The 26,072-nt window shown below is 44.2% G+C and overlaps 1 protein-coding gene across 1 annotated transcript in view; it reads right to left on the reverse strand.

Annotated features, from left to right (window-relative positions):
- Nucleotides 1-19,981, reverse strand: part of TFAP2D (transcription factor AP-2 delta) — a 53,152-nt gene extending 33,171 nt beyond the window's left edge. The window contains exons 1-4 of the mRNA XM_081997083.1: nt 18,868-19,981; nt 17,470-17,967; nt 13,818-13,878; nt 1,571-1,736 (exon numbers count right to left, since the gene is read on the reverse strand). Coding sequence (XP_081853209.1) covers nt 1,571-1,736; nt 13,818-13,878; nt 17,470-17,967; nt 18,868-19,023 — 881 coding nt within the window. The 5' untranslated portion in view covers nt 19,024-19,981. The remainder of the gene's footprint in view (nt 1-1,570; nt 1,737-13,817; nt 13,879-17,469; nt 17,968-18,867) is intronic.
- Between the last annotated feature and the right edge of the window lie 6,091 nt (nt 19,982-26,072).

Below are 26,072 nucleotides of genomic sequence, written 5' to 3' on the forward strand. Positions count from 1 at the left end.
GATACCACAACTTTGACCATGTTGTATGTCAGGAAATGTTTTCTGAGAACAGTTTATTCTGAAGAAAAGCTAGTTGAGAAAACACTTAGACAGTGACTGTTGACAGGATACAAAATCAACCCTGCCAGATCTCAGGCAAACCATGAATGCGATTTGGTTTTGCTACACATCTGCTGGTCAGCTACAGAGTGTTTGAGTCTGTTCTTTTGTTGTAACACCTACAGGTATAGCCTGACCAAATCTATTCGTTTACACTTTCTGCTTCATAAAACAGAATTAGTACATCCAAACTGTTGGCTGGGACTAGTCCCTGGCCTTTGCTAACTCCTGAACCATGCCCAGGGTTGATTTGGAAGAGGTTGATTTGGTCTGGGTCAAAAAATTATGGGGATCATTCTAGCATTTTAACAGAAGAGAGAAATGAGTCCACATGTTCAGGCTGATGCTCTTGCATTCTTACTAGCTTGTACTGGTATTGGGGAAGCCTGCGGTATGAGCATTTAGAGTGAATATTTCTGTGACTATTAGCTGAAGGCCTCTCCAAGGTGAAGCAGTAACAGGAAAACTTTTGTGGATTTCGATTTTGGATTTCAATGCCTACAGAAGCAGGTAAATAAGGCTTATGCCCTTTAAACAATTTTACAATCTATAGTCCTTGCTCCGCCAGATGGCTCGAGACAGACCTTGGACTACAACATCTTAGACCATCACAGGTTGGTTAAAATGACTTTTGGTATCAGTTCGGGGATCAGTGTGGCCTTCAGTGACAGCAGTGAAATAGCCTATGACTTTCCAGCTAGCTTTGATCAAAGGGCATTCAAGTAGCTTATGCCATCTAAGCTGATGCCTCAGGGACATTGCAACTTACATGTGCCCGGCTGAATTACAGTTGCCTCCTTGTTTTCCACTTGCAATGTGAGGAACAGTCTGCCACTTTCCTCCTCTCTGCTACTGCAGGTGTCTACTCTGGTCAGTGCAGGGTCAGAGGCAAAATTTTACCTAATTAGTTGCTTCTCCTCCAGTATATCACAACGAGTTAAATAAAATCAGCATATTCTGCTAAGTCTATCTTTTCTGTACTCAAAAGGCATGCAAGGAAGAATGGGAGAAAAAGGCATCCTTACCCCTCCGTGTTTTAAATTTTTGATGAGTAAGGGCTGTAACTACACTTGGTAAAACAATTTACTTTGAGATAATTTCTCAACAAGAGGTCAGATTTATAGCTCTGGTGAAATTTTCCACACACTGAGGGTTTGGGGTTTTTTTCATTCAAAACAAGGCAAAGTGACATCTATCCATCTCTGATGTGTAGCTGAACTGAGGGGGTAAAAAAAAATCAGTTCACTGAAAAATGTAAACTTTCTGTGAAAAATGTCAACACAATCTTCATTTTTGTCATTTATTGAAAATTTCCCTAGAAACAGTGTTCACTCCCAATCCACCTCCTTCTGTTTTCCCAAACAGTGGCCACCTATCCAAGTGGGGAAAAAGAACAAAACCTATTTGTAGGAAAAAAAATTACAGAAATTGTGGCACTGTCTGGGACCTGTTACTCTCACCTTCAACCTACCTTCTCAAAATACCTCCTAAGAGGGAAGCATTGAGGCATTCTGGTGGTGAAAGGCGCCTCTTCACCTCTGCAATGGTCACTTTGTACTTCGAAGTGGAGCTGAGTAGAGATAAACGACCAGGAACAGAGCAGAACAGGTCGGTGGGGTTAACAACACAGGTGCCACCTACAAAACAAAAGAAGTGTTAGAGTGGGGGAAACCTCATATGCCATGTTTTGACAAATTCAGTCATGAAGAACAATTCTATTGTTCTTCTGTGTTGGTTTTGTTGTTGGTTTTGTTTGGGCTTTTGGAGTATTTGTCTTTGTTTTTAAATATTTCATCACATTGTTGCTTTGAAAAAGATGAATGGATTGAAAATTCAGTCTGGGAAAAGTAAACTATTAGATCTTAAAAACTTTACAGTCAAATTAGATCAAATGGCTACCCCATTTGATTTCATGCTCAGTAGAAATTACATATCGTCAATCTTTTGAGTCTTGTATTTAGTATGATTAACAACATAAGATTGAACCAAATTCAGGTATCCCTCAGGATTTTAAAATTTACAGTTGGTGAAAAATTTAGGACATTGGTTCTAAAGAGAAATGTTCATTTTAACTCTCATAGCAGAATTTAGGATAACAAAAATGCAATGGCATTATAGGTTTGCAGTGATTTGCAGGCAGAACAACTTTCCACACCTTTGAACTCTCATATACTCCTTCTGAAGTTAGGTCAAATCCTCAGCTGATGTTAATGATTGAAATCTATTGAGCTACAACAGTTTATCTCAGGTTAGTTCTGGAATTGTTTATTTCTTGAAAGTGGCAATTACTTGGCCTGTGTCTAAAACTGCTGAATGATCACCAAATCTTTCAATGAAGACTGTGATCAATAACTCCTCAGGCAAAATCGAGCTTTTAACTTACTTAGTATGTGAGAGAGCAAGAGGGAAAACTTTCTCTGCAACTGATCCAGGAGGATAGTACAAACTGCCAGAAAAAAAAATCTTAGCGACTAGCACGTACTTTATCACCAAGAGCAAAACACTTTTCTTTGACCTGCCCTCTCCAATCTAACTACAATACAAAATTCTGTAGAAGACATAAATCTTACCACTGCATGCACAGTCCTTCCCTGGGGGAAAGATGAGAAAAAAGAATGACCTGCACATAACAGTGATATAAAATATCATGTAATTCAATGCACTACTAGAAGGACTTCAGATGGTTTCTGTGAGGACAATGGTATGAAGTCCTTCTTACAGCAGAATGAATCTCTGCTCATCATGCACGTTTAAAGGAAAGATACTGTATTGTTTAAACTATCATGATAATTTCTTCTTTCCTCTGAACAGCCTAATAATTTTGCACAGCAAGAGCTTACTTTATTATGCTTAAAAAATTTAGTTTGTAATCTAAATTCCCTAATGAGAATGGAAGGGAAGGGAAGGGAAGGGAAGGGAAGGGAAGGGAAGGGAAGGGAAGGGAAGGGAAGGGAAGGGAAGGGAAGGGAAGGGAAGGGAAGGGAAGGGAAGGGAAGGGAAGGGAAGGGAAGGGAAGGGAAGGGAAGGGAAGGGAAGGGAAGGGAAAGGAAGGGAAGGGAAGGGAAAGGAAGGGAAGGGAAGGGAAGGGAAGGGAAGGGAAGGGAAGGGAAGGGAAGGGAAGGGAAGGGAAGGGAAGGGAAGGGAAGGGAAGGGAAGGGAAGAGAAGAGAAGAGAAGAGAAGAGAAGAGAAGAGAAGAGAAGAGAAGAGAAGAGAAGAGAAGAGAAGAGAAGAGAAGAGAAGAGAAGAGAAGAGAAGAGAAGAGAAGAGAAGAGAAGAGAAGAGAAGAGAAGAGAAGAGAAGAGAAGAGAAGAGAAGAGAAGAGAAGAGAAGAGAAGAGAAGAGAAGAGAAGAGAAGAGAAGAGAAGAGAAGAGAAGAGAAGAGAAGAGAAGAGAAGAGAAGAGAAGAGAAGAGAAGAGAAGAGAAGAGAAGAGAAGAGAAGAGAAGAGAAGAGAAGAGAAGAGAAGAGAAGAGAAGAGAAGAGAAGAGAAGAGAAGAGAAGAGAGAAGAACAAAAAAGGAATAGCTCACTTCAGACAAGAACCTAACACCTTTACTTCATCTTCTTCCACATGTAATCCCTCTTAAAATTCAGGTGACTATGCATGTTTCAGTTTTAGCAGAGACGGAGGAATATAACTGAAGGATGAAACTTCATTAAAAGCAGACTACTGCTTGCTTACATAAGGCAAACAGAATTTCTTTCCAAATATTTCAGCTCTTGAAGGTGTATTTAAACATTTGTGCTGACAGCAAAACCAGAAAAGAACATCTCTTGGTATAAATCCCAGATGGGTGAGATCCTGACTTGATACAGGAGGATATTTTATGGCTTTTCTAATTATGCTACAAGGTAGATATTAATGTCCACTTCTTAGACACAATGTAGAGACAAATCATGCATCACCAAACATATAGACACATCAAAGGCACTTATGTACAGTTTTGCACAGCTCAAAGCTACAATTCATGAGCTTATATGCTCAAATACAGAAATCTGGTGCTACGTGCCTGAAATTTTTGGAGTTTTTTTATTGTTTTGGTGTTTGGGCTTAGGGGTTTGGGGTTTTTTATTTCTCATATCTGAGGCAGGGCTGCACAGAAACCTGTAAGTATTTTCAACCAATATTTTAAATTTTCAAACTTCTGGTCTGTCAGGTACATTTGTGAAGAGTGTTAACACTGAGTAGATTTGTTTGTTTGGTATCTCCTGCCACACAATATATATACACACCTGTACATATATACATGTCAAGAAAACAGTAGCAATGTGTACATATTTATTTACTTCAAGAAGTCGATAAATTACATAATAAATGAGACTGTATTGAAATCAGTGTCATATTGAAGTTTATCTTCTTGCCAGGTTAAGCCAGTATGTGCATCATTTATGCCAGATAAATAATTGTTCCTTTAATCCAAAAACCTGTTACCCGGCAGCTGCTGCTACCCTAACCAGAATTTACTGGAACAATTCTCATTACTATTTAGTAGAAGGTTGTTTACAGTCTAAAATATTTTAAAATATCATGTCTATGGAACATGATCTTAAACAAAGTAATTCCATGTGAGCCAGGTATGGGTTAAAAGTAAAAGAAAACAACAAGTCTAAGTCATTTGCTTTCCAGAAACATGGAGAAAAAGTTGCAAATTACAAGAAGGCAAAATCTGTTGCATATAATTATTTCACTATATTAATTATTCATTGACACAGCAACAGAGAGCCTTTCTAGATGAAGCTATGTCTTTGTCACAAGCTGTGTGCAGTTTTGAAGGCACAGATCTCCTACCACAAACACCACCTTGGACAGGAGATGGATGAAGTCCTGGCCTTTACACCAGGTGGTAAACAGAAAAAGAGATGACGGTAAACAAAGGGAGGGCTGCTGGAAAAAGAAAGGAAATGATAAGTGTAACTACACTGGAAGATGAAGGGTTAGGTTTCTTGCCAAACACACACACTTCAGTGTACTTCTTCCCCCGTATTCTGATCATGCATTAGAGTGGACAAATGATTTTGTGAAGAGATATATGTCAATGGGGAGAGGACAAGGCATTTTTTATATTGTGCTAAACAGGACTGGCAACAACCAGATTTCTTTCCCACCAACCCAGTGCCACTGTAGGTGTTGTTGGAAAAGCCAATCCTTGCTCAGCTGTTGACCTGGTCTTGCCATAACAGGGTATTTGAGAGGTGGGATGCTATTAGACACCAGCTGATGAAGCAGAAGAAAATGCCCTCAAAAATAGAATGGAAATAATGCCTGTCATGAGTCTAGTAGTTCAACCTGGACATCCCTATTCCTCTTGGCAGATTTTAATTGCTTTAGAAATCTTTACAGACCAATTTCTGGTGCCAGGATACATAAGACACCATCGGCTCATCAGATGAAGAGTCCCACACATAGCCATGGTAAAATAATGTGCCCACCAGCATGCATAAAGAAGGGAAAACTGTGGCCATTGCTCCCTGACTAGATACCCACACCACTGGTCCTATTGCAAGGCTAGGAAAAAGAATGAAGGCAAGCAGAAGGTGAGATAACTGGTAGGATCATCCAGCAGATTGCCTCAGCAATTTCATTCTCCGAGCACCACATGAAATGGGCTTGTGAATGTCAAAAACACTCTTTTTAGAGCAACTGTTTATTCCCACAGGAAAGTGATTACGTGGTCTGGTCTGACATCATCTGTTGCCATAAGATACTGTGTTAGAGATGACTGTAAATGGCGATAGTTGTGCTCTTAAAGCCACAGAGATCTAAAGACATAAGCAAGACAAGATCTGGACAAAGAGGGAATACCTTTTATTGCAACTGATAGATTTGGGGGGAAAAAAAAGAAAGACGGGGAGCTTTCAGGCACACAAACATTTCTTCAGGGCTTCTCTTTTATCCAGCTCCATTCAATTATTTCTCCTTTCTTCATCACAGAGTTTTACCTTCTGATCTATCAACTTCATGTTGATTTCAATAAATATGTTTGTTTGAAAAGAAAAAGATGGGAGAGGAAGAGATACACTTTGTGCAGCAGACCACATTTGGGTGAAAGACCTGGGACCCGATACTGCCATATACTGAATCGCCTCAGCTACCCAGTCTCCTAAGAAGATAATATATAACCTGATCTAGTTGAAGATGTCCCTGCTCATTGCATGGGGGGTGGACTAGATGACTTTTAGAGGTCCTTTCCAACCCTAATCATTCCATTCCATTCCATTCCATTCCATTCCATTCCATTCCATTCCATTCCATTCCATTCCATTCCATTCCATTCCATTCCATTCCATTCCATTCTTATTGTCAAGTGGTCTGAGGGAAAGGAATAGCAAAAGACTACGTTCATTTTTCCTTGCTTACTTTTGGGGCTCAATCCTTTTACCTCTAGCTGACTGGTTCACGCTCAGCACAATGTACTCCTTTGTGTGAACTGTGTTTTTGCTTTGTTTCCCAAGCCTAGGATGAACAAAAGTTAGGCTATGTGGTACTGCAAAAGGTAGTCACAGCAAACATCGGGAGAACATTTTCCCTTCTTTATTCCTGTCTCCCCATCAAATAGCACAAGTCAGTACAAAATGCCAACACAAGATGATGATGGGTTGTGTAGATGACAGCAGCGAGAACAGAGCCATACTCTAACCCAACAGTCTTGTCAACACAATGAAAATCCCAATAATGCATGATGCAAAAAGAGCTTGGTCTGTTTTGATTATAGGTTTCCCTTTGTAAGATGAAGAAGACAATAGGGTGGCTGGAGTGAGATGATTTATTCTGATTTAGTTATGTGCTTGGGCATCTGCTGAAATGTATATCTCCCTGATGCTCCTGGAGTTAAATATTTGAGTATTTTTTAATTGACAAAATCCATATTCTCACATATTTTATGCTTTTCGTAAGTAATGTTATTGCCTTATTAGGAATGAAAGAGAGAAATACCCATTGATGTCACTGGATGATTTTTTTGCACTTTAGATATAAATATTTTTTTGAACATGTGTTTATAATTTTGTATATATACACACATCCTTACACTCTGCAAAGTCATTTCTCACTTGTTAATCATAACTGCAATACAATGGGTATTTTATATTAATTGAAGAAGAGGTAGTCCCTTTCTCCAAGATTTTCACCTATAAATATCATGAATTATGGAAAGAAACATCATAATATACTGGTGACAACAGTGCAGAAGTACTGTTTATTTTGTTTTTCAGGATATATGCATGTTTGTGTGCTTGTGTACATTATTAAATATAAGCATGCATGAGTACCTACAGATTAATCTTATATAAAATATTAATAACATGCTATGCTTTTTATTAGTCTATTATTTATATCTACAGGTGCTGTTAGTAGGAGTCTCCAGCTTACAGTATATTTGCCATTCTGTTCTAAAATTCTAGAAAGTTTACAGTGTTTTACAAAATGAAGACATGAAAATCTACCTGTCCTCACCTTTTTTTTCCCCTAGCAATTAGCAAATTTAAGCAAGCAGTTAACTGTAGAGAGTTTATCAGTATTATTTAATCCCATGTTCAGTTCTCAGAGGTCTATAAGCAATTTAAAATATTCTCCAAATTATCCTCACATCACTCAGTCATTAATCTCAGGAGCTAAATATTCAAAACTCTAAAACTCATCTACATTGGTCAGGAAAAATAGTAAGTACTGCTTTTTTCCTCAGTTATTCTTTTGGTTTCACTGAAGTTAACAAACTTTACATCGTGTAAGTAGTCATGTAAATCAGCTCGTTCCATGAACATTGACAATTCTCAGACAACATCCCATACTGCAACGTTCATGTTAAGAAAACAAAGACATGCCTGCATGCACAAAACATGGTTGTTTTTTGTTGTTTGTTTGTTTTTTTAATATAAACCAGAAGATTCAGTAGGACTGAGGGGATGGTCAGCCGTTTTTAAGACCAGCTTCTTCGCTACACACAGTTTTTAAGGCTGTTAAGAGTGTTAAGTTTAGACAGTGTTAAAAAAATATCTTGGGAGAAGCCAGATACTATGGTGGAAAAGAGGATAATACAAATAAGGGGGATTGTTACAGGAACTCAACTTTAAAGATTGTGTCAATATGCCAAAGGGTATTAAATCTCAGGACCAACCCTCCGTTACATGGATGTGTCAACATCGATACAGGAGCACTCTTACAGCCCCTGCGGTGAAGGACAGCATCCAAACCAGAGCCAAAAGAAAAGAAATCTACTTCACTCCGCTATGGCACAAGCCATAACAACTCATCAGCACTTTTCAGTGCCTCCGGACTCTCCCTGTGGCAGGATGAAGGCTTGGGCAGGCTGTGTGTGGCGTGGGTTGTGTGTATAAGGCTGTGGTAAAGGTTTGAGGTGCTCCCCAGGGGTGTCCCACGAGTGGGCTCTGCGTGGGGCAGAGCGAGTGATGCTGGAGCGGGAAGAGGGGAGCCGTGCTCCCCGCAAGAGGCACTGGCAGGTCGCATGTCGTGTGTCTCTGTGTGTGTGTCTGGTGTGTGTCCGCTTGCGTTGTGCTTCTATACACTTTGCTCCCTGCGTTTGTTCCACTTTGTTGCTGAATTTGCCGGATGCCGAGGACTGCTCTGCGTGGTGTGCACCCCGTGTGTGCGTGGCCCCGAAATCACCGCTGAGACAGGCCAAGCCGGGACTGTGCAAGTCACGACAGCCCACAGCTCGGAATGGAGCAAAGGGAGACAGAAAACACGAAATACACAACCTCTTCCTCAGCAGGCGAGGGGAGCAGCACAGACCCCCAAAGCAGGTGAGATCCCTACCCAGGGGCTTTCCACCGCCCCTCTGTGCACAGCCGGAAAGGACCCCTTTGCAGATCAGCAGGAAAAACAAACAAACAAACAAACGAACAAAAACCCACAGAAAAAAATCAAAACAAACACCCAGCTTCCCAAAACACCCAAATCCCAACCTCACATCTCTTCCCCAAACTTCCCCCAAAGGTTTTGCTGGTGCCAGGACCTAAGGGAGCCGGCTCCGCTCCCCTCCCGGCCCGGCGAAGCGCCCGGTGACCGGACAGAGCCCACTTTAACCGGCTGCTCGGCCCCCTCCGTCCCCTTCCCCAGCCCCGGGGAGCTGAAAGTCACCGACCGATTTGGGGAGGCGGTGGCTTTAGTCGGCTGGAGATTATCTCAGCTGGAGCCGCGAGAGCCATTAATTAAACCAGCTATTTAGGATTTTTAATGCGATTTAAATTGGCCCTTGGAATAGAAAAACAAAGAGAAAAAGACAACAGTGCTAATGACGGTGCATTAGGGTCTGAACACAACGATGGGCTATTTATTACAAGAGTCCCGAGGCTCTTGTAAGGTTCAGAAGAGCCGGGGAAAAGGAAAGAAGAGGCCAACAAAGGGAAGGGGAGGAGGGGATCTGCCCTGCCCTCGGTGGGCTCCCGGCTGGGCGCGGGGAGACGGTTCAGCCGCGGGGACCGCCGTCCGCCCCACCGAGACCACCTTCACCAGGGAGACTTGCCCTGCCCGGCCCTGGGGCGGGAGACAGCAGAGCTCTGGGGCGGAGGGTGCTGGGGCGGCGGCCAGCGGGTCCTTAAGGCACCCTTGGAGGGGGTGAGGACGGGCCAGGTAACTCCAGTTGGTTTGCCAGAGCAAGGTGAAGGGGGGTGTCCCCTCTGCCCGTTTCTGCATCCCGGGATGGCTGGATGAGACCTCGGGGAGGTGGCAACACGCCAGCACCCTATTTTTTTCCCTTTCATCCGCACAGAAGATAGGAGGGGAGAAGATTCTCCCCGGGGAGAGGTGCAAAGCCCTCAGACCCTGCCTTCACCCGCCTCCTCCAACCTCTTGCCCAAAGTCTCGTCCATAATGACTGTCTCATTAGGCGGGAGTTTGGGGTGTCAGAAATTAAAATCAGAACGGGGGAGAGGATCAAGGCTCAGAGAATGCCTTTCAAATGAGAGGCGATACCACGACTAAGTACATAAAAGGCAGAGGCGAGAAAGGGGAGCGTCTTTCCCCGGATTTTATTGGCAGACTTTATGGTGATTGATGCTTGAGCTTTTAAGAGGGTGGTTTTTCTCTCTTTCTTTTTTATTTCCTTATTTCTTTTTCTTTTTTCTTTTCTTTTTTTTTTTTTTAATCAAATAAGATCTGAGAGTTGTTCCTAGCTAGGCACTAATGCATTCGGATGTCAGTCACCTCTAAGCGATTTGACAAACTCAAGATCTCTTAAAACGTGCAGAGTTCAGATCATATTAATTCCCCAAAAATGTTTTGATTCAAAGTAGTTTGTATTTTATGTTGCCAAGGGCAATCGAAAAAGAGCTATTGCCGATAGGTTGGCCCTTCTCTCTTCATGGCCCAGAGGCGATAGCAGTATTTAAGCTTCTGAAATTAGCCTGGGGCAGGAACGATGGATGATCACAAAGCGAAACAAGAGCTTTTTTTGGAGTTTGCCATCTCGATTTCATAAAACGATGCAGGCCAAATGTCACCGTGTTGTCTTTTTAATCCAAATATATGGAGGTGAGGACAAAAAGCTGCATATACTTCATGTCCGAGGGATGGGGAGGCGATGGGTGTGGAATGGGGCTTGGAGGACATTTTAAAAAGAAGGCCCCACCAAAAAAAAAAAAAAAAAAAAAAGAAAAAGAAAATTTAAGAGAGAAGAGATAGAGAGAGAAGGGGGGGGGGAGAGAGAGGGAAAAATCAAACAGGAATCAGGTTACTCTGCTTTTAAAATGGCAACCTAGAGAGAAATTAAAAGGGAATGGGTATGTAATAAAAGCCTGAGACGATTAATAGGAAAGTATAAGAGGGGAGGGATTTTTTTAATGACTAAAAAACACAGACGACTCCTGTAAATAGAAGCTTCATTTCTTCAAGTGATTTCTTTTGAAACGGGCGATCTGAATATTCAACTTTAAGGCAAAGCTCCACTCTGTATGTACAACATTAATATGATCTCTGCAGAATTTGGTACTCAGAAATATTAACATATCAAAGCCACTGCCTGAGGCTAGAGAAGCTATCGATACACGAGCAGTAGGAAAAGTAAAGATTATTGGTTCTGATGGTTAGAGCAGGGAAGCTCCGGGCTAAATCCTGCACACCATTAACTGAAAGTGATAGCATGGGGATCTCTGGCCTGGAATCGGTGGCAAATATTTTTTCTAGCTAGTAATTAGCTCGCCAGCACCTAAGCCTTGCAAAAATCTTTTGCTTTCCGAGCCTCATTAAAAGCAAACACCAAATCACTGCACTAAACAATCTAGAAGGCAGCTGATACGTGCAATGGCAGCCAGAGATGGAAGCAGGGAAGAGCCGTGTTTGTGATGCTTGTCATTCCTATCAGTATTAATACCAGGACTGCAAACCATGGTCCTTCTTAGAGATTGCTTTTTTTTTTGAGAGGACTAGGGAATGGTGTGTTCCTCTGGCAAAATATATGGGACTTTTCCTTCCTTCCTTCCTTCCTTCCTTCCTTCCTTCCTTCCTTCCTTCCTTCCTTCCTTCCTTCCTTCCTTCCTTCCTTCCTTCCTTCCTTCCTTCCTTCCTTCCTTCCTTCCTTCCTTCCTTCCTTCCTTCCTTCCTTCCTTCCTTCCTTCCTTCCTTCCTTCCTTCCTTCCTTCCTTCCTTTTTGCCTTTCCTTCCTGCTATTGCATCTAAAACACACAAATGCAACCTTTTAAAAATATATAAGTACATGTTAGTGACAAAAATAAAATAAAAAATCTGACACGAGATGTTTAAAATATTAGGGAAGCCACTCTCGAGTTAATATATTCTTATTGATGTATTACTAGAAAAGGAGTGTGATTTATTTATATGGGATACTGCATAGCACTTAAGCACAGGATGTTTTGATTACTGCTAACACCTATCGCTTTTTTTGAAGTCGGACAAAATATTTATTATGTATTTTTAATATACATTTGAAACTTATACTCTTGTCTTTGATATCTTCCCTGAATATGCCAAGAGATAGATAGCAGTGCAGTAATAGTTCAGCACTTAGATCAGGGTGGAGAAAACCTTGCATTTTCATGCTGGATTTGCTTTACTATCAATCTTATTCAACCTTGAATAATTTGAACGCTTTAAAAAGAGAGAGAGGAAGAGAGAGTCTTGACTACAATCATCGGCACAGGTAATTGGAATCTCCTTAACCGGAGCTGGAGAGCTGAATAAACGAGCTGAGCCTGGTTGAGATTTGAGCCGCCCTCAGCTGGGAAATGAGAACCGAAATCAAACACTACAGGCAGAGCCCCCAGCTGATGGGCACTCTCTGTTTCAGCTAACGATCTCCGCTTCTCGGAGGTCAGCTCTCGGATCAAACCCGAAAGAATTATCCCTCTTCCTAGGGATAATTAGACTCTGCTGAAATCCGAGAGACGAGGACCTTAGGCGGGCACAGACACCGCCAGCACCACTTGGGCAGGACTTTGCAAGCCCGCCGCCCTGCCCACCCTCCCCAGAGCGCCCCTCCAGCCTTGCCCAGCGAGGGGCCGGGAGATTTGGAGATGTCCCATCTGCACGTCTCTCTCTCCTCCCTCCCTTCCTCTCCCCTCCCTCCCTCCCGGCCCCGCCGCCAGCTCCGCAGCTCGCCCCGCGGCGGCGGCGGCGGGGCCGGGCGGAGCGGAGCTGTCCCTTCAGCACCACCGCGCCGCCGCCGCCCCGGCGCCGGGCCGCTGCCGCCCGCCTCTCCGTCCCGCGGCTCCCAGCCGTCCTCCTCGGTAAAACTCCCGGACTAACCTTGATCTGAGTGGTCGTGGGGAGAGCTGTACCCCAAAACCTTCCCTCCTGCGGGGAGAACCGCGTGTGCGCCTAGTCTCGGGCTCCACTTCCTGTAGTCGTGCGTGACTATTGTTTACGCGTAAAGTTTGTCTAGGGAAGTGGTGGCTGAAATCATGTCTCTGCCACGATAGTGTCACAGCGCCTAAAATATCTCCTAAATAACCTGTTCGGTTTTTCTTTTTTTTCTTTTTTTCCAGGGGGATATAATGAATAAGGAAAGGCAATAATGGGGCAAAACCGGCGTGTTCCAAGAGGCTGAGTCGCGATGTGTCCTCTCTCCGACTGCATTATTCGTTTTATATCGTGAATGAAAGTATGCGTTTAAGCTTGTAAGATGAACGAGTTCCTACTTTAGGCCTTTAGACTACTTTTGTTTCTCTTTACTGTAAATGACGACAATTAAGCTCCCCCCCTCCCGAACACTCAGATTTCGCAAATGCTGAAGAAATGTGTATTTAACAAGAGTTCCAAATCTTTCCTCTAACTTAGATATTTACATTGACAGATGGTTATCAAATGAAGTGACACTCAAAAGCGAGTTCCATACCGTTCTGTAGCGCTACTGAAACCACATTTCCAAAAAGGCTGCTTCCTTTCCCTACACGAGATCAAACTGCCGATTTAACAGCCCGGAGCCAGGGAACACGTTTCTCAAACTATCCGGGATCAACTCGATTAAACAGGGAATGATAAAACGAGTCAAGAAAGCTTTGGATTCAGCGGGAGTATCCAAAAGCTACCAAGGAACAGATCACTTGTAAAGTGCAAACGGACTGTGAAATGTGAAGTGCTCTGAGCTAGTTTGAACGTACTTCTGTCAAATGTCAGATTATCAGTGTTTCGACAGTAACTCCAAACTACTACAGTAACTAAACAGTGGGGAAGGGAAAGAGAGAGAGAAATGGAGAGGGTTTTATGTTCACAAAATTTGATAGACCCAAGTATTTGTAACCTCTTACCTCTTCTTATCACACCTCCTTGCCCGTTCAGTACAAGTCCACACTGGGCCTCCACTGAGCTCTTAAGTAAGGGGCGGGGGGGGGGAGGAAAGAAAGGAAAGAAAGAAAATCAGATACAGAAACCCACAAAGAGATCACATAGCTTTTGTTTTGTTGCACAGCTCGCACAGGAACAATAGTTACGGTGAAATAGAAAAACACAGTTACTCTCATCCAACTCAAAGTGCTCTGGCCAAATCCCACCACCGTCCTGCAGTCTGCCCCTACTCTACGAAATGCAGAATAATTCTCACTTTCATTGCCATTTCCATACGAGTTTCTCCTGAACTGGGGAGTTAGATCAGCAGATACGTGGCAGGAGGGAGAGATAAACAAGTAGTCTTGAGAGAAGTGTTTTCGCACACTACAGTTGCATGCACAAAGGTAAAAATATACTTTTCTATAGTATTTTTGTGTGTTTACCTGCATAATTATATGTATATACAGCTAAATTCATATACATGTTTTATGACACATATATACCGACTTACAAAGTGTGCACAAAAGTAGACAAAGAGCACAAACAACAGACGACCTACTGAGCTTTGCCGGCTACACGGGGTCGTAAGGGTGTTGTAATAATGCGTGTGTCCGCACATAGGTGGGGATGAATATGCATCTGTGTGCACACACACAGAGGCACCCATGTGTGAGAGTGGCGTGAAGAACCATCCAAAAACCTGCCCAGGGCTTCTGGTGCACATCCGAAGAGATCTCACTCCTTTATTCTCCTGTTACAAGGCTGATTATTTGGGGATCTTCGCCCTCTTTAATAAATATTTTTATTGGAATGATAAAAGACTTGAAAGGGTTGGGTTTTCTTTGGGTTTTTCCTTATGTTGAGGTTAAAAAAACCAACACAACAAACCAAATCTAAATCTTTGCCCATTGGAAATGTGTTAAAGACGCATTTTCCTCTACAAACAAACGAGGTATTGGACATGAAAGAGGCCTTTAAGGGTGTTAACCTACTCAACAGCCCGTGAAGAGTTAAGTAAATGCGGAGAGAGTCGGTGCATAATAAAAACCCCACTTTACAAAACAACCTTTACAGTCCTGGCTCTCTCCCCCACTTTCACCATATTGGCGCTGGCCTTGTAAGACCTTCCTTTTCAAGGCTCTTTTTTATTTTAAGTGTTCTGCCTTAAAGTGATTATGAAATCAATATGAAAAAAACTTGGCGACTGAGCATAAATTAAAGCGGTGATGGGAAAAGGTGTGACAGTTTTCTTTGTTGCCCATGGAAAATCTTTTTAGGGCACTGAAAGATGCCACTCCAGCTCCAAGACTGTTTGCATCTGTTAGGCTGACTTAAACCACCCTCGAAACTATTGGACATTCACTTAAAATTCTGTGCAGGGAAAAGTATATTTACATTTGTTGCATTTGAAATGAGGCATATGCTGATGAACGTTTTAAAAAGAAAGACTAAGGAGAAAAGGGAAGATTGGTTAGACCACAATTTTGGTTTAAAAGTATTTGTGTACAGCCCTGTTTCTGTTCGCCACCAAAACGCTTCCCTCTAAGCTCAAGGTGATATTCGCAAGAGTCCAAGTTTGTTCTGAATCATCTAAATCATAAAGACAAATATTAGTATTTTCAACTTCTCACCGCTCAGGCTTTTCGATAGCTCAATAGATTCCCTCTTCTCTTCGGAAAAAGAGGGAGCAGAGAAAATAAAAGATTAAGTACAAAGACCTAAGTCTTTTACTTTTGAATAAAGTGTGATCGAAAAATTAATGTTTCCCAAAGAAAATCTGTTTATTTTCTTCTTCTTTGAATAAATAAAAAAAAGAATGTGCCTCTAGCAGCTTAACCAACCTCTTCTTCTTTTTTTTTTTTTTTTTAAGGGAAACATGTTGTTTGGTCGGATGACATTGCATAAATGACCAGTTGAATGGCACTAAGTCGAAAATTGGATAAACTATGGTGCTTTTTTGCCCGGGACTTAGGCATTGTCTGCTGTCTTGCAAACGTTCCTAATCCCCTCTTTTGAAAAATACAAGGCTTTGTGCCTGCCAAAGAAAAAAAATTTGTACAGATACAAAAAAATCAGCAGCAGACGTGGTTATAAAAAGGAGTAAATAGGTTTTAGTTGGGCTGAGCAGTGAATGGCAGATTTTTTTTTTTTTTTGAGGGGGGTAACATAAGGAGATCCTTGTGAAAAATGTAAACAAAAAATGGCCAGAGAGGATAAAATTATATAGTGAATTTTAATGCAGAAAGCTAGGTTTAAATAGTTAGAGTTTCCTTCTCAGAGATATAAAAGATAATTCTTTGTTGTTGGGTTGTTGGATTATTTTCCTCCTTAAAAAAAAAATAGAAAAAAAGGAAAACAAGATTTCTTTTCTCCGATACAAAGAGAGGTTTGGGATTTTTTTCTTTTGTTTCGTTGTGTTTGGTTTGTTTTTTTTTTTAAGGGACAAAAATAAACCTTCTTAGTTTTACAAACTTCGAGTTCTTTTTTTTCGCGAGCCTTTGACCGCTACGTCTTTTTGGAAAGACCAACATAGCGACCTTTGTATGACTGGGAGCGAGATTTGGAGGAAAAGTAAGTACAGTAAATACGGTCCTATTTGTCTCTCCCCGCTGACGGGGAAACCTTTAGTTCCTCAGCTCGTCGGGAGAAGGAAGGTTTACTTTTGATTTAGGGGACTTTTCGAAAGGGGTCTTAGATACAGAAGGGAGTTGTTTGCAATTTTGGAAACAAATTTCATTTAAGCAACCAGCTTAATTTACGGAAGGTGAATTTCTACTGCGGGGAAAAGGATTTCTGAGCGGATAAAGCTGAGGTTTTGATACACAGAAATAGAATATTTTGTATTGGTCCAGGTGCCGATTAGGTGCTGATTAGACACATAGATAGATTAATTCAGCTTTATCTACTTTTATCTCTCTCCCTGTTAACATCTAGATCGGATATTGCGAGAGATTTTTAGCATACTGAATATTTCTGACAAACGTTTTGCTCCCGTTTATTTTTTTCCTGCCTGATGCCTCGGAGTTCAACGGAAGGTTTGTCTTTGTATGGATGTCGGAAAGCAGATTTTTTTCCTGTCCTGCCTTTTCTCTCTTTCCTTACTGCATCCCTCCCTTAACACATTTGCCTGCTCTGTCGGTGCAAGTTGTTTAAACGTTTCCGTTCGCCGAAAGAAAGGAAAAGTTTAGGAAAAGCAAGAAGGCTTTGGTTCGGTTGGGTTTGGTTTCCGTGTGACTTTGGTAAGGGCTGGTACACGCACACACGGACCCGCACAGGCACACACGCACCCCCTGAGATCTCCGGATGAGTCCCACGGTCTCAGCCATCACAGAGACACGACCCACGCGGGGAAACCAGGCGCGAGGTTGTTTTTCTGGGTTTTGAGCGGCTTTGTTTGTTGTGGGTTTTTTTGTGTGTTGTTCCCCCCCCCCCCAAGAAAGACCAGTTGTTCCCCCCCCCATATTTTTTCTAGCTACTATTCTGGAGGGGACGGGCTCTGGATCGGATTTTGGAGGAATCTTCCCTCCTTTGTATGAGCTATTCTGAGCAGAGGAAAATGGGGAGGGTGAGGGGGGACCAGGGCAGGGGGAGGGGAGAAGAAGGTACCTCGAGAGGAGATCGCATGCTATTTACCTGCAAATCGTCTGCTCCCGAGGCTGCAAGCCCGAGGCTTGGTCCTGGCAGGAGTCTTTGATCTGGATGCATCCCATATTGGGACCCATGGCTCATAAGAGACAGGTCGTGGCGGCGGTAAGCATCTAAGCACCCCAGCTCTCTCCTCTGCTCGTCCAGGCAAGAGGACTTGAGAGCCCGGGCATTGTGCAGGTTGATAAAATCAGTGGGTTCCCCATGGTGGATCTGCTGGTAGTACTGCTGGGAGTGGTGGAGAGAGTTCAAGGAGTAAGCGTCGGGGTTGACTGCCGGGTGGCTGTGTTGGAACTCGTAGTGGAAGGACTGGTGATGCAGTGGGGTGTACTGGTGGTTAGTGGAGAAGTACGGGGAGGCGAACTCGGTGCCCGTGGTAGAGTAAGTGAGAGGAGATGAGGAGGAATAGGCGACGGTCGAGTTGGCCACAGACTCCAGGCATCCAAGCTGCATCAAACGGTAACTGTTTGATCCGTCATGACGTATCTGAAAGGAAGAAGTGAAAAGAAGACCCCAAAACTGGAGGTTTGTCATTGAAAACCCCGGGTGCGGTTCTTCCAAGCACGCTGTCCTGCATAGCTTCTCCCCCTGCAGAAACGTCTAAGCCTGGGAGCGGCAACCCCAGCAACAAAAGATCCTTTCCTACCTTGGGCTGGTGCCATAAAGGTCTGTTCACAAAATCATAAACAGCCCAGCCTGCGTTTAATACCGTCAAGCGAAAGGAATCCACGCACTGCAATAAAAACTATCTATCTTTCTATCTGTCCATCCATCCATCTAGCCATCCACCTCCTGATCACAGCTGTAATATCTGGGGCTGACACCAAAAAAGTCATCAAACAGAGGAAACTACCGAGAATACACACAAGTCCCGTCCCTATGTTACAGCGTTACACATTGAGAAAGCTTTTCCGCCTGCTTGCCTCCCTTTCTCCCTTCCTTTCCTTCTTTTTTTTTGAACCCCTATTTTTCTTTCTTTTCAAAATAACGAATCAGATCCAAAATTCCCCCCCCCCCCTTTTCCTGCGTTTCGAAAGAAAAGGGGAGTCCTGCTTTTTAGTGAGAACTCCCCATTCCTGGCGAGCTGGTGGTGATTTCTCTCCACTTCATTATATTATTAGGGGTATTATTCTGATTTTCGTTCTGGCAACGGTTTTAACGTGGTAATGAGTTGCCCTTTCTGGCGACAGATGTCATAACGAATTTTCTCTCTATACTTCTTTAAGTTATCTCTGAAGCCGGATTATAATTAAATGTAACGGTCCAATATGGATAAAAAAAAAATGGAAACAACCACACAGGCACATACACACACATATGCACACACACGCACACACACATCCACACACGCGCACACACACACACGCTCTCACACACACAAAATACCTCTGCATCGTGGACGAGACCTGGAAAGGTAGTTGACATTTTTTGGTTCTCCGAAAAAAAAAAAAAAAAGGAAAAAACCTCTGGATAAAATTCCCCTCTCCAAATTAAAAAAAAAAAAAAGAAAGAAAGAAAAAAATTGAAAAATCCAAAGTTCATGTATTTCCCCGATTTTTTTTAGAAAAAATCTCAACAGACAGAGAGAATTTGCAATGTATCTGCATAGATCAGATCTCTCGCTTTTCCATGCACCTCCTTAAAAACCTGTAGGAACAAAATTTTCCCTCTGCACAAAAGCTGCTCCCTGGATCAGATTTTGTACTTGCTGGGTATTTCTTTGGCTGATGTCGTAGGTCCCTTGGTAATATAGAAGTTTTGAAAATTAAGCATCAGCACTGAGAACTGGGAGGACAATAGATAGAGGAGCTTCATCCCAGGAGACAAGGAATAAATATTGTATCTTCGCCTAATAAGGAACTGTAGGTTCTTTCAACATTTTTATACATTTTTTCTTCCACTCTTTAGAATTCTTTTTCTTACCCAGACTAATATGGGAGCTAATCTGATCGAAGGGGGTATTTTGTGTACGTTTTATTGGGAAGACATAAAGCTAATATATATTAATATATATTATTAAACCATCCTTTTCAATAGGTAAGTGCTCCTTCCTGTTGATTATACTGCTCTTAAGTACTGACCAGAATCTAAGATTGCACATTTGTATGTGTGTCTGCTTAACTGTATTTTTTTTTTCTAAATGAAAACTATGTGGTTTGTTTTCTTTGGGGTTTTTTTTTTCCACTCTTGCATTTACATCGAATTTAAGTCCACCCCACACTCCAACCTGCTTTTAAAGCCTCCTAATATGCTATCTTACAGGCTTCTTTAAATAGCATTTTCAAACATAAAACTAGGGTGAGACCACAAAGTATCGCTGCAGTGACTTATTATATGAAATTGTACATAAAATACATATAGATCTACAGGAATTACATCTGTAACAGGAGAAAGAAAAATAGGGAAGGAGACGTATGAGCTAAAGACCACTGAGAGCCGTTTCCACGTTTCTAAGTGCCGATATGTTTTAGTGCTGGAAATGCACGGAGGCTACGTAGCCCTGGGTTGCAAAGCTGAAGGGGCACGTTAGGTTTTTATTTCGTGACACCCGTCCGAGGAGTTGCCACTCGGGGAATAAGTCCGCTCTGCCTGCGCAGCATCCCCCTGTGCTCCCCCTTCCCAGTCCCTCTCCCCCCAGGTAGGGGCTCTCCAGCCCCCTAAGTGATTGCGGGCTCCCCACGGGCAGCGCCCGGGGCGTGGCGGGGGGGCCTCCTCTGCCAGGCGAGCTCGAGGCGGGGGGGGGGGGCGGTGTGTGGGTTGTGTGGGGGTGTGGGGGGTGTGGGAGTCACACGCGCTCCGAGAAGATGCCAGCCCAAATGGCATTTCCCTTCAGGGTGGCTCTGCTGGGGGCTAGCTCCACAGATGATGAGCCCGGAGACAGGAGCGGGTGTAGCTCGCTTTTAATTGCTAGTTAATTTGGGCTGCTTTTAAGCCATTAAGCTGCGAAGGTGTCTTAATAATAAGCCGCAGGCAAACGGGCATGTGGCGCTCCCCTCCCGCCCTCTCGCCTTCCTCTTCCTTTTTTAAGATCCGGTTGCGGCGGGTTCCTCATCCCGCCGTCATCCCCCTCCCCGTCCCCTCCGGCCAGGGGCAACGGCAGCGGCTGGCGGGGGGACGCGCTGTCCGCCCGCGCGGCGAGGGGGGCCCCCACGGGCGGGCAGCGCCCCCGGTGCCCACGCTGCCTGCCTGGCGTGGCGCTGTGGGCCCGCTTCCGGAGGGCGAGGGGGAAGTGGGAGGGAAGTGGGCAGGAAGGAAAGGAGGGAGGAAAGTAAAGAGGACAGAGAGGGAGGGAGGAGGAAAGGGAGAGTGGGAGGAGGAAAAGGAAGGAAGGAAGGGAGGGAGGGAGGAGGAAAAGGAGGAAGGATGGAGGAAAAGGAGGGAGGGAAGAAGGAAGGAAGGGGAGAGAGAGAGGAAGGGTAGGGAGGAAGAAAGAAAGAAGAAAAGATGGAAGGAAGGAGAGAAGGAAGGAAGGAGGGAGGACAGGAGGAAAAAGGAAGGAAGGAGGAAAAAGGAAGGAGGGAGGAAGGAAGGGAGGAAAAAAGAGGAAAAGGAGAAAGGAAGGAGGGAAGAAAGGAAAGGAGGGCAGGCAGGAGGGAGGAAGGGAGAGAGGGGAAGAAAGGAGGGAGGGAGGAAGCAAGGAATGAAGGAAAGAGGACAAGAAGGAAGGAAGGATGGGAGGAGGCAGGGAGGAAGGGAGGGAGGGACAGAGGGAGGGCGGAAGGAAGGAATTTTTTCTTTCTCTTCATTTGGATTTCCTACAGTTTTAATGTTGTTAATGAAATCAAAAGTTGCCTCCCCAATATATATTTGAGAAAGTTCTAGGAACTCTTCCAAGTCCAGATTTTGTTTGGACCTCTCAAGATTTTGGTAGCTGAGACAATAAAAGGAAATACAGAAATGGGCAAACGCCGCCCTTCCCAAAGCCCCGTTGGAGCCTGGTGAGCGCAGTGTGAGCAGCCACACCAGCCTTGAGCAGGACGGCTTAGACCTAACAACAAAAAAACTTCCGAGACCGCCTGAGTGTACCCTCCTGACGGAGGGAGAAGTGTCCCTTCCCTTCGGGAAGGCAGGCAAACCCCCTCCCACACAGCCAGGCCACCGCCCCCCCAGCTCGGCGGAGTTCCCCCGGCACAGCCCAGTCCCCGCCGTGATTTACCGCGCTCCAGGGCGGCCGCGCTCCCCGCGGCCCCCCCACAGGACACCTTACCCCATAGGCATTTCCACCCCCCTCCCCGAAAACTACTGGTATGGGACAGGCTGGGAAAGGATTTGGGCGCAGATTCCCTTCTTTTGAATCCTCTGGGGGCCGCGGTGCGGGAATCACCCGGCAGCTGAGCACGGCCTCGGGGAGGGGGCTGCCCAGCCCCTCTGAGTGCCGGGGAGGGCACGCACGGTGCAAGGGCTGATGTTTTCGCAACTCGTTTTCCGAACTGCCGGGAGATCACCCCGCTGCAAGAGATCCGTCTTGGGAGAGATCTCTGGTCCCTTCCCCCTCCAGCCCCCCTCCCCACGCACACGCAGCCCAGACAAACCCACAGCCACAACACCAGCCCGCTCGGAGCCCAACTTCGCCTCAAACAACAACAAAGCCACCAAAATGGTTTTGTTTGGAGGAAAGTTTATAAGAAACCCGGCTTGCCAGATGCACATTACTGGTCAGTTCCATCTGTTAGCTTCGCGTACAGACCCTAAAACATCATATAGACCGTTTGTGCTTTTAACTCCCCGCCAATCCAATTAATAACGCGAGTCAAACTGCAAAGCACTTATTAATTGCTCCCAAAGAAATTCTTTCAGGAAAGTTAATTGGAAGCTTTCTGGTTTTCCAACCAGCGCCATAAACTAATGGTCAGAGCAGACAGACTTCGCGTAGTCTCATTGTGGCTGGGCACCTTGTTTATCCCCCTGCTTAAAGTTTGCTTCTGCTCCTAGGCTTTGTTTATTTTTTTTTTTAAGGAGTCTGAAAAAAAGCTGACTCGGCTGCTGGAAGAGATGGGGATGTGGGGGAGAAAAACCCCAAGAAAATAAAAGCTCCCTTTCTGGGATCATCTTGATTTCCCTGGTAGTTCACTGAAGTGTGCAAAGCGGCTGGTGCTGCTGCAGGGACAGTCTGCGCTTGATGTCTGGCTGCTGTGTCTGAGCAGGTCCCTGGATTCACAGAGCTCTCTCACCTCTTGTTTGACTTACAAATGTTTCCCAGCATTTAGAAGCCTGAAATTACAAAATTTCTTTTCTTTTTTCCTTCCTGTCTTAGGTCCTGCATTTTGCTCGTTGCCCAATATGTGTTTATTTTATTTCCTAATTAAAAGCCTTCTCTTCTGCTGACAGTCACCAAAACTTGGTCCTTGCCGCACCTAAACTTCTGGTGACTTTTACTGGAGTTTCTTGTGTCTGAATGGGACCAGAGAGCAGTTCAAGCTATCACAGGCAGCTGGGGTCAGCAGTGTGAGGACATTCCTGGAGCAGGGTCCATCCTCTGCGATGCCCTTTTCTGCGAAAGACCCAAAGAGAAGTTCCCCTTCAGCAACCAGCCAAGGCTCTGTGCTTAATACCCTTTTCTATCCCTTTTGTCTTCTGAAGTTCCTGAAGTTTGGGGGCTATGAGCTTTGGGGACACTCAGCTGACCTAAAACAAAAGCAGCCCTGGGCTCGCTTTTGTGCATCACTGGGTCCTGCCCATTGTTTGCAGATCTATTGTTGCCGATCCTTTATCTTGCCCCCGGGCAATTATTTTTCTCCTTCTCCTGCTCCCCCGGTCCGTTGAACTCCTCCCTCTTGTCTGGCAGAGGGAGTGAACCTGAACATGGACCCCCTCCGTGCTGAGCATCACCACCCCGTCTCCCTCCCCTGAACTTCTCCTGCAGGAAAACGCTGGGAGAGGCCCAGACCTCAACAGGAGGGAGCTGGTAGCACTCCCCCACATGCACACACAGACTACCCACCTTCAAGTTCAGGCAAACCTGTCTGTGTGCCTACCTTTCCACAACCTTGTCTGGTAAATAAATAAACTCTGTACACTTTCAGGGGAAAACAAAAAGAGACAAGAGTGAGAAATTTTGAGGATTTTTTTTTTCTTTTTTCCGTTTAAGGATCATTATTTCGAGAGTAGAAGTTACAGTGTGTGGCTTTTTCTCTTCCAAGGAGAAGACAAAGGGGAGAGATTTATCACTGGTGTTCACAGACTTCAGTGTGGGCAATAGGTGTGGGGAGTTTTGGAGGGGGTTTCTTCAAGCTGCAAGACCAGAGTGGTCCTGCAAAAACCTGCCCATTTCCCTTCCCTCTGAACACAGCTAACCTCTTGGATGCCCACCATCATGTTTCTTCCTCCTTGCAAATTTGTATTCTGCCTTACCACAACAGCCGAAAGGCAACATAATGGGACAGAGAAAATGCATTTGCAAGCAATTAAAATGCTGTGAATATATTAGTCAAAAATTAAAGGGGATAAGTGGTGTCTCTAGTAATTTCTCTGACGGCAGCAAGACTTGCTGTTTGCTGAGGCTTTCATGAAGACTCAAGGGTAGCTATATTTCAACCCAGGTGCCTGGCATCACTCCGAGTCGATGCAAAAGGGAGAGGTGAGATAGCTTCTAAGGTATCAATACTGATGAATATTGCCTTGCAGAAAACCCGACCAGTGCTCCCTGGGAGTGATGTTCATACCAGCCTGTGCAAGGATCAGGAGGGCAGAGTTTGTGGCCACTGCATTGCAATGTGACTTTCCAGACATTTGGTAAGGGTGATCCATTGACTGCCTGTCAATGAGAGACACTCTTCCCCTCCTTTTTCCAGTTTGTCTTCCCTTGTCCTTATCTTCCTCGGTGCCTATCTTCCCTGCTGGCTCCAACCTATTGCTGGCCAAACAGGGCTCTGAGCCTCACAGTCACTGTGCCTGCCCTGTTATTTCTTGTGACAAGTGTCCTGGTGATGTAACTTCCCTGTTTTCTCCTTCAAGCATCCTGTTCCACAACTTCAGGTTTACTCCTTACATGGAGCTGCTCCTCATGTTTATCCTCTCCACTCAGCCATGCAACCATCTCATTTCTCCCTCTCCTGTTTCCCTACAGCTCCCTAAGCTGCTGAGTGCCCTACCCCATCTGTCTTTGCTCTCCAGCCAGGCCCCAAGAAAACAGTTTCTCTTGGCTCAGGCTTGTAGAGGTGTGGAGATCCTACTGGGGAAGCTGCCTAGGGCCCCCTCTTACATGGCTCCTAGGGTTCTAACTGCTCCATGGAGGCGTCCCCACCTGGTCCTCCTTGAGAGTAGCCTCTGGTGTATCTTGGTCTTTCACACACTCCTGCTTTAAGGCATTTATTTCATCACCACTGTTGTGTTTTCAAGCTGTCTACCCACATTTTCTCTCTCCTTTAGGCACCTGCATAAAGGAAAACAGGCTGCCTCCACTCTTCCCCTTTTGGGATTTCCCCCCTTCCAATATTCGCACAACACTGCAGTTTTGCCAGTGCCTTTTACTGCCATGTTCCTAATTTCTTTCAGCATCTTTACCACATCCCTTAGGGGAGTAACATGACGACTGTCTGTGGCAGATGTCCTCTCTCCAGTCCTGCAAACACCGAGACAATGAAAAGCCTCCGTCGTTCCTTCCAGCTTTCTCTTGAAAGCAAAAGCTACTTCTTCTGTCAGTTGCTCCTGCCATCTCTTAGAGGCCATTTTTGTTTTCCATTGACCTCTCCTGTACTTGAAAAATGTCCTATTACTTTATTTATCTTGCTTTCTTGTGCAGTTCTTTCATTCCTCAATGTGGCTCCTCTCACATATTTTAACTTTCATTAGGTAGTCCTCCCAGACCTCTTTCTCTTTACCTGATCTGTCTCACTCGTATAGGTCACCTTTTTAACCATTAAATCATTTTCTGATTCTGTGGCTATCTATCTGACGCTATTTACTGCTGCGGGCAACAGAATCATGATAATTTTGGAGAATCCTTTAATACGGTCTTTCTTTTTCCTGTCTATCCTGTCAAATTTCTCGTATTATGTGTGTGTTGCTGTTCTGAAAGGGAATGTTTGGTTATAATCACAGACCTAACTAGGCTCTAATTACTCTTATATGCCAGAGCCTTGCCTTCCTTCACATCAGTAGCTCATCAGTCATTTCCTCTTTGCTTCTAAGCCATTGATGCGTTTAAAGTTTGGGAAAGGAAGCCGTCACAGATCTCTCAGCAATGTTTTGTGCCCTTAAGTTTATATCAAGGAAGAAGCCAGAAATTCTCCCTTAAAGAATCTTTCTCTATGATAACACTTTTTTTTTCAAATTGTGATCATGTATTTTCTTGCTCTGACCATACTTTCTTACTCCTGCATCTAGGATTTCTCTAGCAATTTTTCTGCTGTAAGTCATTTCCACTATCAATGCCACACTGGGAAGCTGTTAAAAGGAAACACAGGCATAACCATCTCTGTTCATGAAATGGGATGAGATTAGGAATTTAACAGTTGAGTAGAATGAAACCCAGTTCTGGAAAAGTGCATGGTAGTGAAAAGCCTCAAAATGTGACAGGAGTTCTGGTTCAAATTCTTGTTCCATTTCTTGTTATATGGAGATTTGAACCTAGTCCTTCTAGACCTAATGTG

Source organism: Phaethon aethereus (genome assembly GCF_964289735.1).
Source record: "Phaethon aethereus genome assembly, chromosome: 3".
Classification (NCBI taxonomy): domain Eukaryota; kingdom Metazoa; phylum Chordata; class Aves; order Phaethontiformes; family Phaethontidae; genus Phaethon; species Phaethon aethereus.